Consider the following 16,426-nt stretch of genomic DNA (forward strand, 5'->3'; position numbering starts at 1 on the left):
GATTTGGGGTTAAGTTCTGGCTTTTCCATCTATAGGCTGTGTGAACCTATAGCTTCATTCTGAGCCTCAGTTTCTCTGTTTGCAAACACAAAGCAGTTATAAAGAATAAATGAAATAACATATATCCCAAAGTGTCTAGGACTTAGTAGAAATTACTAAAAGTTATTCTCTTTCTCTCTCTCCACCACTAAATAGTACAGGAGTGGAGTGGATAACATCCTTAGCACCTTGGTCTTGTTCACCTTCCTGGTTTGACTAGAAACCAATTCCATCACATTTTTAATCAAAACTCTTGCTTATCATTTGGTCTATCCCCAGTGAGTTAGAGAAGAAATTCCTAGAGAAATTCTAAGCCTGGAGAAAAGCTGAGAAAGAGAGTTCCCAGTTATATCACCCAATAACATACAGCTGATACAAAATTGCACGTCATTTATTTATTTTTTGAGGATTGCCTAACTCAGGGTGAACTTCTTTAATCTCATCTGACATAAAATTCAATTAGAGATTAAGAATGTGATGTGTAATCAATATTTTTATTCACAAGTGATTTTTCTTTAGCTAGAAACATATACAATTATGCTGCTTTGAAATTTTTATCAGCTTAGACAACAAGAGAGTGACATTCAACACTAATTACATCGCCTAGAGGTCACACAATCTACTAACTGTGTGAGGTGTTTTGTTGTGCTATAATGATGCAAAGACCTTGCATACTCTTTTAAAATGCCCTTGGGTTTGATTGTGCAAAGTAAAAGATAGATGTTCATCCAAAAATTCACTCAAGATATTATTAAAAGAATGAGAAAATCAAAGATGCAGGGAGTTCTAAAACTAAACTTTCTCCATTGTGTTTCTCTCTCCCTCTCCCGCTCCCATTCCCTCTCCCTCTCCCTCTCCCTCTCCCTCTCTCTCTTTTGATAACTCTGCTGTGTATGAATCCGTATCTCAGTAATAGCCCATGCTGGAAGATCTCCCTCTAGTAGTCTGTTGATTAGGATGCTGTGAGACGTGATATTCCTGTGGTGTCTCTTTCCTCAGTTAAATTCTGGAATATGCTACAACCCTGGCATCATTTTGGAGCTATACAAAACAGATTATAATATCAAGATTTTAGATCAGTAGTGTAGAGTAAAAATATTAAGATACAATTTAATTTGGAAAGCCACAAAGCAAAGTTTGTCAGTAGTTAGGTATTATTATCTTTGATAGATTGCATATTATAATATACATATTCTAAGTCTTCCATATTTAGGTTTTCAGAGCTAGTTTAAATTTTAGTAGTGAAAATAATCACTTTACATAATGATTGTGTAATTATTTTTCTTCTTGTCAATTTTAGGGTCAGCCTGGTCCTCAGGTAAGTGGACTCTTTTCTAATAAATTGGTACCAGTTTAGGCTTTCTCTAAGTTTTTCTTCAGTTCTTTTCAAAGAATATGAGAAAGCTATGAACTGGTATTCATGACACTACATTGTTGACCAAGTATTTCCCAGGAGTAAAGCCATGGGGCCCCTGCAGGGTTGTGTGAGCCACATCAGCTGTTAGGCCAGATGGCAAGTTGTGCTGAGTGCTGTCATATAAAGCAAACCTCCTCACTGACCTCGACCAGGGCCACACAACTATCATGGAAGGCAGAATGACTTAGTTAAGGTCGGGTTTGAACTGGTTTGAATTAGGTACTGACTAATCATGTACTAATACTGTTGTAAATCCACAGTATGACAATTTAAACTGAAATTCTGCTAGCTTCTCTTGATTCAGTATAGACAGATACTGATTTTGTTGTAGATTTTCAGTATAGACTAACTGCTGCTGACATGATTTGTAACTGAGCAAGAATGCAGTCAACAGAAAATCTTTTGAGCCCTAAATCATATTGAAGAAAATGAGAAAATTTCAGGGTGGAGAAGAATGTGTACAAAGCTGAAAACAGTAGAAAAGGAAGGGTTCTAGAAATAGTCAATGCAACAAACCCAAACTCAACAAACCCAGCATCTGTGCTACTGACAGTCTGTAGGGTGCCCTTGGGAAGGTAGTACCATTATTAATGCTTTACCTCCAACATTGTAATACCTGTAAACAATGCAATTATTTATTGAGGACCATTCTTTCTCTCTTGCCCTGATCTATTGAATTCTACTTTGGCCCTAGATTTTTTTTTTTTTAATAAATAAACCATTTCATGATAGCTTTGCAGTTGATGTCATGAATTACCTATTGTGTGATAATCCTTATAGTAGACCACAAGAATGTTATTCATAGTTTTTGTGAGCTCTGTATATAAGGATAATAACACAAATGAACAAAATCTCACCTGCTTCAGTCGGATAGTTATTTTCATACTAAGTTCAGAAGAAAATAATTTGACCTTTAATTAATTTATGTTGATATCAAAGAATACTCTCTTTATGTATAATGTTCACTCTTACATTCCAGGTGAGTTCAAAGTATTTATTAGAGGAGGAAAAAAGTCATAGAAGGAAATTATGGCTTGTTTCCTAAATTTGAACTATTATAATGGGATAAAGACAAAGTAAAATGTGCTTTGCATGCTTTGTTTTAATTAATGCTTACAGTAGCCCTAGGCAGGTTATATATACTAGAAAGTAGTTTTATATGTACATATATAAATATAAATACACTTATATATTTATACATATCTATATAAATATATCAAATATATTGATACATAAATTTATAAGCAATAAATTACCTACCTGGGTGACACCATACAGCTGGAAGCAGATGTCTTTCTGATCCAAAACCCTCACACTCTAACACTTAACCTTTGAGAGAAGAGAAGGTGAAACAGCAGATGGTAAAAGTTGGAATGTTCTTTTGAAAGAAGATTATAATCTTGAACACATTTTAAGTTTAGAGAGGACCTCTGTCTTAGCCTGGGTCATCTTCAAGCATGTCCAAGCAATTCTTAAGAATTTGGGCATAAGTTGTTTGAGATAGGATCCCAGGAGACGTTGTGAGGGGAAAATGACCCTTGGAAAACAGTATAACAAAAAAAGCTGATACATTAATGAAGAGAGTACTGCTCTAGACAGCTGAGGCTCAATCCAGCTGAGGAACCTCTGAGAGACGATGTGGAACATGCCTCAGAATCATCCCACTGAGGGGCAAGGAAGTTGATATGTTATCCATTAATATCCCTTCCTTTCTTGAAATTCCTGTCCAGGTGTTAACTCCCTGGTACTTCTGGCTTGCACCAGAAGGTCTGCACACTCCAGCTGCTAGAGAAATATGGGAAGCTGTAGGGATATTGCAGGACAGGTATTCTAGCACTGTCTTGGAGCGTGGTTGTGGTTCAGGTGGGCAACTACCTCTGCTCCCACATCCAAGTGCAAGCATCCTATACAAATCCGAATGGAAAATGTACATATGAAATATAAAGACTTAGTTATTGGATGTAAAGATGGGATTAAAAATATATTAGTTAAGGCAGCACTAAAGAAAATAATCATAAACAGCAAAGTGCAATCATAATAGATCCTCAGTATCAACCATAGTTGATGAATAGAAGATAGGAAACCAGCACAGGAAGCCAAGAATGGACACCAGGAGCATCATGGGTCACTGTAGCTAAGACTTGAAAGTGTATCATGGTACTTCAGAACACCTTGATACCAGGTCTTATATTTACTGTGGTTCTTCAGAAACACCAAGTCTACCTAATTTTCTAGTGTATTTGAAACTTCTGGAAATTTACGGTGAAGATAGAACTGGCATTTTCAAATGGCGCCTTTCTCTTGGTTTTCCTTTGTTTTGGCCTTTAGGGGTAAAGCAGATCACATGATAACTTAGTTCAAAACATCTTCCTCACATCACAGCAAAAAGAATGCAATGGATTTAGGGAGGATAGGTATGAGGGGGAAATGGGAAACCAACTCATACTCCCACATTGTATTTCCAGAGCACAAAAGGTAGGCAAAGAGTTTTGTTGCTATATACCCCCCAAAAATGTCTAGCCTGACTCTTCAGTCTACATGATTATCACAATATTTTTCCAAAAAATTTCCATTTTGTGTCTTAAATTAAATAGTTCTTAGTGAAGATTTTCATTAAGTACATGATGATCATTAGATGAATTTTATATATAGGCTCCTGACCATCTATATGTTTAATTTTCACCACTAACTATTTTATTGTGTGAATTTCCCAATCTCTAATCTGCTCTTGAGAAATTTATTTTGCAAAGAAAGTAGACTTTCAACAGAATTTTAACCCCAGGAACAGAAATCTGAACATTTAGAAATAACCCCTATAATAGATGTGATTATCAATTTGTGCAGCAGTTTTTACATTTTATACTATTATATTTTACATGAACATTTTAGAGTCTACTTTTTTCCTTGAATAAATTCATGTAAATTGTATATTATTAAATCTGCTTGACACAGGTCCATAAGGTACATTCAGTGAATAAGCAAGCAACATACATTTAAAACCCAGAGTTGGAAACTTTTATGAATTTTTAAAATGATCAAGAGGTTTATTTTAGGTGATCACATTTCTCTTAAAATTTTCTTCTTCTGTTATTTAGCCACTGAAAATGATCAGTCACATAGAATGTATTTATAGTACCAGGAACTTGTAACTTGGGGTGTGTCTTCCTTTTTTATTTTTTTAAATGACTTAAAACAATCTCGACTTTTTCCTTAAAATGCCAACATTTTTAGTTTCTCTCATTTTCCTCTTTTTTGTGTGGGTGTCTAATTTAGTCTAATTTACCTACACTTCCTCCTCGCTGATCCTCTTTCTTCTCAACCTTTGCACATGACATTTATTGTGGGAAAGGCAAGGCCATGGACATTGAAAAGCTTCCTCTTTGCCTTCTCTCCCATAAGGGAGGTGGAAAAAGAAGAGAGTTTGCCATGTAAATAAGTGGTCCCTTACTTCCGAGTTTCCAACCCCTCCCTGAGTCACAGCCGTATCCCTTGTGGCCTCTACAACCTAGCCTGCCTACTCCTTTGACTATGCAATCCAGCTGAGTAGTATTCTGAAAGATACATTTCCAAATCCCAAATTCCAATTTGGATTTTTCTTTAAGATGCTACTACCAATTAATGGTTTGTTTCTATTGTACAATAAGAATATTGGGGGGATTAGGAATTGCCTGTGGATTATTATGTTAATAATATTACAATCCCTATGGGAAGACAAAATCAGATTTCCAAACAATTAGCTTCTGAAGAGAATCATAAATGTTTGAATTGGGGCTTTTGTAAACGTTTAACTTGAAAAAAGATTTGGAATTGCAACTACACACTCGTTATTCTTGTGCAAAAGTTTATGTCCATAATTTTTTGCATAGATTCAAACATTCCACATCATCTTATTCACAGTATTAAAAGGTATAGAACCCTTCCTTAGTAAATGAAAAATTCAATTCTACTTTTTTTCTGTATCACAAATTCTTTTCTAAGAGCTTCCAGATTAATCAGGTTTTATTTTGAAAACTGTTGGTTAGGAGGGAGTTATTCAGTGAGTCATTCTGATCATCTTCCTAAAGCTGAACACAGCTTGGGTGGATGTAAACTGAGATCCTTAAGATACTGTGAAGAAGACAGATGTAAATGGCAGTGAACCCTGTTAGTCGTATTATGAATCTGATAGGAAAGCAGACCTTAGGGAAGACAGGTGAGTGTTAGCAATTACCTGTGTGGGGGAAAAAGTGGTTCCTGATATGGGAAATGAGATAATGAAAGGATATTAGATATTAGAAAGAAAAAAAGCAATTCTAGCATCTGTGGTTAGGGTTAAAAAAAAAAAAAAGAGGCAGGGACATGAATGGGGAGGGTATTGCTGTGAATCTACTGAATCAAGGAACATTAAATTCTTGGAGGGTAAAGATGATGCATGAGAGTAAATAATGTCACAGTGACTTGAAAAACATGAATGAAAAGAGGAAAAATAATTGACAACAGAGGATGAGTAAGGTGGAAGGAAAGGAAATTAGAAAAAAGATGTGTATTTGTATTTCAAATGAGATAATGAGAAATATTGTCTATTGAAATGAAAGTAACCCTGATATTTGTTCATTAACTCACATTAACATAATTCAATCACTCAAGTATTTATTTAACTCTTACTCAGGCACAGGAAGACTGAAATTGTGGTGAATAAAACATGCAGTTTCTGTTCTTAGAATGACTCTTTTTTTTAATTTTGAAAAAGTATATCATTTTAATGTAAATATTTAATTGACAATGATTGAATGTATTGATGGTCAGCTTGATGATTTCATATATATTTACCTTGTGTGATAGGTTCAACAGTGGAATTAACTCATCTACCTCTACCCACGCTAGACAGTGCTACTTCCTCACAAGTGGCTTATCTAATCACTGAAAGTTGGTACCTTTTTTCCCAACTCTCCCCATGTCTGCTGCAAACAGGCCTTCCTCTATGTTTCCATGAATTCAACTTTTTTAGATTTGATATACAAATCAGATCATGTAGTATTTGTCTTTCTGACTCTGGTTTATTTCACTTAGTAAAATGTCCTCCAGGTTAATCCATGTTGTCAAAAATGGTGGGATTTCCTCCTTCTCATAGCTAATATTCTATTTTAATTATGTATATACAGCTCTATTCATCTCTCAGTGGACACTTATCCTGATTCTATATGTTGGCTATTATGAATAGATTTCATGTAGATGTGAGATCATGAAGTATTTGTCTTCCTGTGCCTGGCTCATTTAAATTAATATAAGGTCTTGTTGTTGCAAGTGGTAGGACTTCATTCTTTTATGTGGCTGAATAGTATTCCATTGTGTATATCTACCACATTTTTCTTACTCATCTGAGAAAGGAAAATGGACACTTAGGTTGATTACATATCTTGGGTGCTGTGAAAAGTACTTCAGTAATCATTAAGATATCTCTTTAATATAATAATTTCATTTCCTTTGAATATATGCCTAGAAGTGAGATTGCTGAATCAAATGGTGATTCTGTTTTTAATTTTTTGAGGCATTTGCATGCTGTTTTCCATAATGATTGTACTTCTTCACTTTCCTACCAATAGGGCTCCAATTTCTTCATATTCTCACCAACACTTACATCTTGCCTTTTGGGTAATAGCCATCTTAAGAGGTGTGAGGTTATCTCTCTTTATACCTTTGATTTGCATTTCCCTGATAGTGTGCTAAGCATGTTTACATGTCCTGTTGACCATTTATATGTCTAATTTGGAAAAAGAAATTAACATTTCTTGTGATAGTTCCTTTAATACTATTGGTCAATAAAGTATGGAAGTTCTGAAATCTCTAGACCTACTACTTCCTACCTCATCTGCATGTCTGCCCTGCATCTGCACATCTGGGTAATCCTCAGTCTCAATCTGAACCTTAAATACGAGGCATTTAAGGAGGTCTTTAGTCTGCATGCAGGTGCCTCAGGATCAGTACCTTGCTCTGAGAATGATCCTGGTGTCGTGGCTTAGTTTTAATAGTTGGATTTCTGTCCAGATCCAGGCACCTCTGTTCTGGTACTAAGATATCTGCTGACTCCCCAACCCACATTCCCTTTCTACCTTCTACTCTTCATTCCAGGACCTCCTTTTCCTTTCCTCTTTCCAGCCAGGTTGTAGAGTTAGGTTCGGGGTCGAATCATAATTTTAACACTGTGCAGTCATGCGAATGGTGGATGCGAATGGTGAATGATTAAATGCCCAGTTCACTGACTACATGAGAGGATTCTGGATTTCCATTTCTTTTGGTCCTAGCTTCCCCATTTCCATTTTGTACACTGGAAGACATGCCTGTTCCTTGACCATTTTTGCTATAGTAAGACAAGCCAAGAAAAGCAAGTATTTGGCATTTTCCTGTCTCTATAGTGGAGGCATTGAGAGTTGGAAATGAGTATACTCTCAACCAACCTTGTCCCATATATGTTGGCCAGATAACATTTTTTCCATGGTTCTGATTATATCACTCTTATGACCCCAAAAGCTTTGAGTCTCAATATGTTTACCATTTAGACTAGAATCTAGTTTCTTGCCTGACTTTCACATCCTCTGACTCGGTCTATTTTCTAGCCTTATCTTCCATTAACTTCTCATTAATGCTCTTTTTAGAGTGTATGCTTCACCCAAACCAAATGAAACCATTTAATTTTTTTATCAATGAAAAAAAAAACAAAAAAGAATTTTTTGCCTTTTCTAAGAAGAGTCTTTTCTCCAAAGCTGCTTCCTTTTTAACCCTCAGTCCAAACATGATCACCCTGCATACTTAGATGCTGCCCCTTACCCAAATGTGACTTCTTTTTCTGGATTCCCACAGTACTTCATCTGCTGTTTTTAAAATAATATTATATACTTAAGGGGCATAAACTTCCAAGTCAGACAGATCGTAATTCAAATCCTAGCTCTACCACTGGCAATCATTGCATCTTGGGTGAATTACTCCATCGCTCTGAGTTTCATTTTCCCCATCTGTAAAGCAGAGATAATACTGTCCTATCTCAACAGATGGTGTGAGGATTAAAATAAGATACTGCATGTAAAATCTCTAACATAGTGCCTAGTACATGGCAAGCACTCACTAAATAAATATGAATACCCTTTCTCCCTTTTCTTCTTTCAGTTGTACCATAGTTATTTATAAACATCTTTTTCCACTTTCTTAACAGCTTTTATGATCTTCAGGGGCAAGAGCTATTCTTCACAACATCTGACTTAGTTCCTTGCACATAACAGCAGTTTAACGAATACCAGTCCATTTGCAAATGGTAGCTAGAAGAGCATAAGGAAACAGAAGCTGGGGGAGAGAGAAAATGATGGTTTTTTGTAATTCTAAATGCCCCAGGCAGTAACATTATGTCATAAATAACAGCATGCAAACCAAGCCTTTGAGGTTTCTGAGGGCTGCGATTTGGCTGAACATTTATCAGTTTCAATATCTTGATTCCATGTAGTTTGTAGACTTTGGATACCTTTGTTTTCTTTAATTATAGGAGTTTATTTATATTGATATCTCACCTGTGGTGAAAATAAATAGCATTAACCCAGGGTCATACTTCTAATACTTTTTTTATTTTATAACAATTTATTTGTGGGGTTCAAGAGTTGACTTTGATTTTTAACAATCAAATCTTATAAAAGGTAGTTCACGGTGATTGTGTGTTATGCCACAGTGCCTAAATATTAATATTTTCCCACTGGTAAATAATTACACTAACAAATAAAAATTTGTAGAAGCTAGTTGTTTTTTAAATGTTCATAGAATTCCATCATATATTTTTCACAAATATACATTGACATTTTCTTTCATCCATATAACTCCATCTCTATCTTCAATAGAGGATTTGGAGTAGTGGGATCATGGTCTTAAGGTGGGGTACCCCTTCCATATCAAGACACTTTTTTTTTTTTTAAACATAAAGTTTTTAGAGTTTCTAAGCCCTCTCATAACTCTGGCTTGGAGTTGCATGTGAACATGAAGGAGCTGCAAGTCCCTGAGGAATTTGGAGCACTGAAGTGGTGTGTGTTGTAATTCTGTATTACCCAGTGAGAAAGAAATGTAAGAGAAAACCACAAGCAAATACCATCAGACAACTGCACATGGAGGCGTGTGGCTTCCATTTGTGTTTTTTCAGATGCACTTGAAAAGAAGTGGAAGATGTCACAATGCCTTTTCACCCAAATCCCTTTTGTTTCTTTCTTTTTTTCTCTGATATTGTCATCGTCATTTCCCAATATTTTACTAAAATTTACAAAACCCAAGCTGTGTATGCCTTATAAGGAATTGTTCCTGGATAAAGTATTATATTTGGGGGGCAGTGTTTAAGTTTCTATTCATATGTTTTAAATTATATACTAAGCTCCTTCTAACCTAACACTTTAGCAATTCCCATATTTCATGTTTGTGTTCCCATCTAGCCTTTTCCAGATTCACATAGTCTGACTTGGGGGCAGAGGGAGGACATACACATTCTCCGAGAAATGTGAAAAGTATGTGTATGTGCATGCGTGTGCACATATGTGGGTAGAAAGTCTTGATTTTACTCAACTGACAATAGAACTGTCATATTAAACTAGTAATGGAGCCCATATTCAATAAATCATGCCAGATTTGCAAAGTATTACCATCCCCCATAATCTGTATTTTATATGTATATGGTAAAGGTAATGATAAGATAAATATCAATGCTTTACTAGTTATTTGATATTTTTAAGTACATGGTCAATATATGAAAGACTCCATTATACTCCAGATGGTTTATAGTATTAAGAATGCACATAGTATAACAGCTTGTTTATTTTACTAGAATCCATATTACTTTTTTACATTATCATTTGTATATTTAAATTATATAATATGATCTCAAAGTTAAATTCTAATTTAGAATTCAGTCCCACTGAAATTAGCTGAAGAACTATTTGCCAACGTTATGCCATATTTTCTAGCAAATACATTCCTCTTAATACCATCCGTATTAAGGTGAACAACAGGTAGAATTTCATGAATAATTAAGTTAATCCATATTTGCATCTATGGAAAACTGTTATTCCCAAACCACTCATTTTTGTACCTGATTTTCTTTATGCAGTGTTAATATGTAGAAAATGCACAATAAATTTGTGTATGTGTGTATTGCTGTGGATTGAACCCAGGGTTTTACACATGCTAGGCAAGCACTGTCTCACTGAGCAATACCCCGAATCCCACAATAAATTTTTGTTAAATAAATGAATATATATGCATTTACTAATTCATATTTAATGATAATTTATGTGCATATGATTAAATGGCTGAACTAACTGAAGATATCAGCTTTTAGCAGTATATATTTTTAATTTTTTAATTTTAGGAAATTTTGGTGCATTATAGTTACACATACTAGTGGGGTTCATTTTGACACACTCATAAATGCATATAACCTCATTTTCTCCATTTCACTCACAAGTTCCACCCCTTTCCTTCTCTCCTCTCTCTGATGCTCTTCCTATACTTTATTGGTCTTCCTTCTATTTAATTGATTGCATTATAGTTACATATAAAATTGGAATCCATTGAGGTATATTCCCCTAGTATAATTCCCCTAGTATAATTTGGCCAATTTGATTCCCCAGTTCTCCCCATTGCCTTCCCCTCTTCCTTTTTCCTTGTTCCCCTGCTTCTATTATACTGCTCTTCCTTTTTTTTTTTTTTTTTTTGTGAGATTTCCCATTTTTATTCCTTTTCTCTCTTTAGTTCCATATGTGAGGGGGAAAAAAAAACATTCAACCCTCAACTATCTGAATCTGGTTTATTTTACTTAGCATGATATTCTGTAGTTCTACCCATTTCAGCAAATGCCATGATTTATTTCTTCTTTATGACTGAGTAAAACTCCATTGTGTATGTATATCACATTTCCTTTATCCATTCATCTATTGATGAGCACCTAGGTTGTTTTCATAACTTGGCTATTGTGAATTGAGCTGCTATACACATTGGTATGCATATGTCACTAGAGTATGCTTATTAACAGTTGTTTTGGATAAATAAGGAGTGGGATAGCTGTATCATATGTAGTGTCATTCCTATTCTTTTGAGGAATCTCTATACTATTTTCCAAAGTGATTGTACTAATTCGCAGTCCCACCAGCCATGTTAAAGTGTACCATTGAGTCCACATCCCTGTCAGCAATTATCATTCTTTGTATTCTTAATGTTTGCCATTTTAACTAGGGTAAGATGAAATCTCAGTGTACTCTTGACTTGCAAGGTAATACATCCTCCATTGATACACTCAAATATTGTTTATTGTTTTGCTTAGGAGACACCTTACTTGAAACCTTTTGCCTGGCAATGTGAGCTATGGAAAATTTTGGAAAAAGTGGAGTTTTGAGTTTCTGAAAGAAATGTTATACTTGCTGTAAACTCACCACCACCTCCGTCACTTAACATTTGTGCAAGTTCGCACTATACAAGGGTGCTCAGCCAAAGGGCAGATGCATTCTGAAATCACTTCATGCTCTACTTGCCAAGGCACGAGCCTTGGCCTGGGGCTACGTCTGTCCAGAGGAAAGACCTCCTTATCTAATTAATACAAAGCCTCGATCTGGGCCAATGGAACCCTGAAAAAAGTATATGCAATTTCTTCAGAAGAGAACTAGCTGGTCTTAATAGTGGACATAGTGATCTAAGATGAGAACAGAATGTCCAGGAGAAGATGTAGGGTGGACAGTAAGTAGAGTCCTGGAGAGAAGCCACAGCTGGGAATAGAGTGGGCAAGTAGTAGCTGAAAATGTGGAAGTGAATGTGGAGGGGAAGGAAAAGCCAGGGATGAAGGGCAAATGAAGTGCAGAAAGGAAGAGGCTTGAGGAAGGAGACCAAGGAAACCCCGTCAGATGGAAGCCCCAGAAGAAAGTGTTGCCAAAGAAGCTAAGGGAGGCACTCAGCTTTGTGAAATACTGTCACTGAGTTTGCAAGTAGGAGGTCATTGAGTAATTTCAGTAGCATGGTGGTTTTCAAAGCAGCATTGACATGGTTTTAGGAGTGACTTGGTACTGAATTTGGGGGGATGGAGATTGAAAAATAGAATATTCTTTTTCAGTCTGGAGTCACAGGGAAAAGGAAGACAGAAGCCAAAACTGTCTGCCTGTATTTATGAGAAAAAAATTTTTTTTCTATTGAATTCATTGAATTGTGTTTAGTTCACCCCCACAAGACAATGCTAGGTTGATTGATTGATTGATTTGTAGTGGGAATTGAATCCAGGGGTGCTATAACATTGAGACACATCACCAGTCCTTTTTATTTTTATCTTGAGATAGGGTCTTGCTAAGTTACTCAGGCTGGTCTTGAACTTACCATCCTCCTGCCAGAGCCTCCCAAGAGGCTGGGATCACAGGCACGTACCACTGTGCCTTTTTACTTATTAGTCTTATTTCTTCTGATTGAATGTCATGAGTCAACAGATGAGAAATAAGGGGGACCCCCCATATTTATTTATAGATAAATTCCTAGCTGAATTCTCATATGTTCACATAAATAGTCATTAGAGGCATGTCGAACTCGCAGGTATCTGTCACTTTTTGATTGCCATCAGACTGTTAAGAGAATACTAATATTGGGGCTGGGGTTGTGACTCAGTGGTAGAGCGCTTGTGTAGCACACGTGAGGCCCTGGGTTAGATCCTTAACATCACATAAAAATAAAATAAAGGTATTACGTCCACCTACAAATAAAAAAAATAAATAAATAAAAGGTCACATTTAAAAAAAAAAAAAGAGAGAGGAATACTCTTTATCGGACCTGGTGAGTAACACTTCTGTTGCAGGAAACCTGCTAATATATTTATTGAATATTTACCATGGAGAAGGCACAAACTACCTTAGAATTAAAGAGGCAAAAGGGAGTAACATTTATAGAAAACCATGGTTTTTTCATTACTTCCTTCAGTTCCCATTTGAGGTAATTATCTTCACTCCATCTTACAGATGAAGAAATTGAGGCTTACAGAGGTTAGGTGACCTGCCAGACGATGTGTTAGCACATATAAAGGCCTCCAAGGTCAGTGTTTTGCTTCCCCAGCAAAGAGGATAGACTGTCCTTGTCTTGCCTATGAGGTGGTAGTTCAGGGAGACCAAACCTTCCTCCCAGCAGGGTAAGCCAAGTTTTATGAAAGAGGAGCTCATGCTTCAGGAGTTCAGAAACCAAAAAAGAAAACATCCGAAGTAGGATGAGGCGATGCTCAGGGAAGCGAGATCTCCAAGGTGAACCAACAGAGACTGACTATAAGAATAGTGGGGTGGGTCAGAGAGAGGGGACTTTACTGCAAGGACAGAAATTTCCTTCAGAAACTCAAAAACGTCCTCTTTATTTTTACTGTAAGTAGCACCATAGCTCAGCTGCAGGTAAGAGGTTTTATGAAGGACGTGCTCTGTTTCAAGCAATACGATCATCGGTGATGTTTATTTGACAAAAGCAGACATAAGAGAAGACACAAAAAATGGCAGAAGCAAAGGTCATTCTGAGAACAGCTAGTATTCAAGGCTGGCTGGAGGAGAGGAGAAATAAGGCAAAAAAGAAAGTCAACAGCAGGTTATAAAGGACTTGGATGCAGGTATAATCTCTCTTGATTTGGCAGGAATCAGAGGACCTTTGTAAATGAATTCAAAAATAGGTAACTACTTATGGAAATTTTCAAACATACAGTATTGTAAATTGACCTAGACAAACAGTATTGTAAACTGACCTAGACCCATCACTTGTCACTCAACTTTAAGAAAGACCAGTTCTAATCTTATTTTATGAATCCTTTCCACTTATTTTTTTTTTGGGGGGGGGGTTATACCCAGGCCCTCACATGTGCTAAACACACATTCTAACATTGCTTTTTGTTGGTGTATTTTAACATTCTCAACAGTCTTAATAAAATTAACTATAATTCCTTAATATCATCAATACCCAGTCTGAATTCAAATTCCCCCAATTACCCCAAAAATGTCTTTGTACAAATGCCTTGTTTGAATCAACACCAAAGCCCACATTGAGCCCTTAATTGTTAAAATCCTTCAGTCTCTTTTATTCTATAGTAGTTTTCCTTTTTAAAATTTTTCTAGGATATTTGTGTCATGTGTGTATGTGTGTGTGTGTGTTGTGTGTGTGTGTGTGTGTGTGTGTAACCGGCCTCACATTCTGGATTGATCTAATTATTTCCTTATGGTGTTGTTTAACTCATTCCCCTATCTTCTGTATTTTTTCTAAACTACAAGTTACATTTAGAGGTTTTATTAAGTTTGGTTCAATTTTTAGGGAACATGTTATAAAAGCACAGTCTACTTCCTAGTTTACATCAAGAAGTGCATAATGTTTGATCAGTTTGTTGGTTTGATCAGCAGTGCTCTCAAATGACTTTTGCACCCATTAAGAATTGTTAGGGTTGGGGTTGTAGCTCAGTGGTAGAGCACTTGCCTAGCTTATGTGAGGCACTGGGTTTGATTCTCAGCACCACATATAAATAAATAAATAAATAAATAAATAAATAAATAAATAAATGTCCATTGACAACTAGAAAAAGTATATATTTAAAAAAAAAAAAAGAATTGTTGTCTGTGGCTGCTTCTGCAATGTGGGTTTCAAAATGGGCCCCTGATTTTTTGAGCTGAGTAATATGTTCAGAAATGTGCTTTAGAAAAAAATATTATTTATTTATATTTAATTTTCGTCTGAGTCAGGGTCTCACTGTGTTGCCTAGGCTGGCCCAAACTCCTGAGCTCAAGTGATCCTCCTACCTCAACCTTTCAAGTAGCTGGCACTATGGGTGTGTACCACCGTGCCCATGGAGGAAACCAACCTTCACCAAAGCATGTAGGGTGGAATAGAGTCAGGAAAGGTCAAAAGAGGCTAGTGGACTGTCCCAGTCATCCAGGGACAAGGATGCTGGCAGTCAACATGGGCCATTGGGGATAGATTCAAGGGATTTTTGTGGAACATGAAACTTACAGGACTAGACCTTAGATGAAATTTGCTGAATCAAATGTGAAACTGAGCTTTTAGGCTTGGAGGAGTAGTTGTGTATTTAACAAAAGTAGGAAAGTCTGTAATCATCATCGTCTTGCAACAGAAATAGAGAAGTTTGGTTTGAGAAGGTTGAATTTGAGCTAATAATGGTCGTTCTTGGCTTAGACATCTGGTGAGCTGTTGGAAATGCAGGACCATAGCTTGGAAGAGCGTTTGGGACGTAAGTCAGGGTGAAACCTGGGGGTATATTTGATAGCTAATGAAGGGAAGTTGAGTGAAAAGAAAAAAGTTGAGGCACAAATTATGGCAATCAGAACATTTATGGGTTTTGTCAGCCCTTTTTCCCCAAAGCTCCAGTTTATTTGGCTCAGCCCAGGATAGCACCTCTCCAGGTCCTGCAGGACGACAGCCGCAGTTTCCCTTCCACGACTCAGCTCTCTTTTCCTGATGGAAATGCCCCCAGGACCAGTATTTATTTTGACTTGTGTTCTTTTATTTCTCCCAAAACCAGACTATAAAAATAGGAGTTCTCTGCTCCCTCTCCTCTCTTTCCACAAATCTAATTTCCTTTCTTTCTATAACCAATCTGTTATTTTGGGAAGTTGGTAGAAGCAGTAGGAAAGAAGATAGGACATTTAAAGGAGGAAACGGTGCTCTTGTCTTTGAGAGTCAGTGAATGTGTCGGGAGGCTGTGGGGGAATCCAAAGCAATGGTAATGTTGATTTGAGGAAAAGGACAAGGTGGGCCAAGCTGGGGAGCAGACAAGCAGGTAGGTAGGTACAGCATTACGTTCACTCCGCAGAGAGGAGGAAAATAATGAAGAATCCAAATGTGGATGGTGTGCTAGTTGTAGAAGGTCCTATTAAAAGCATCTGATCATCTTAACCCCCAGCCAAAATTAGGAAGATCCAGTGTACATTGGAAATTTGAGAAGCATGTACACGGCCTCTTAAACTCACC

At 36.6% G+C, this 16,426-nt stretch overlaps 1 protein-coding gene across 1 annotated transcript in view; it reads left to right on the forward strand.

Moving 5' to 3' along the window:
- Window positions 1–16,426, forward strand: part of COL25A1 (collagen type XXV alpha 1 chain) — a 453,979-nt gene that overhangs the window by 284,485 nt on the left and 153,068 nt on the right. The window contains exon 5 of the mRNA XM_079153601.1: window positions 1,340–1,357. Coding sequence (XP_079009727.1) covers window positions 1,340–1,357 — 18 coding nt within the window. The remainder of the gene's footprint in view (window positions 1–1,339; window positions 1,358–16,426) is intronic.

Source organism: Sciurus vulgaris (genome assembly GCF_902686455.1).
Source record: "Sciurus vulgaris genome assembly, chromosome: 9".
Taxonomy (NCBI): domain Eukaryota; kingdom Metazoa; phylum Chordata; class Mammalia; order Rodentia; family Sciuridae; genus Sciurus; species Sciurus vulgaris.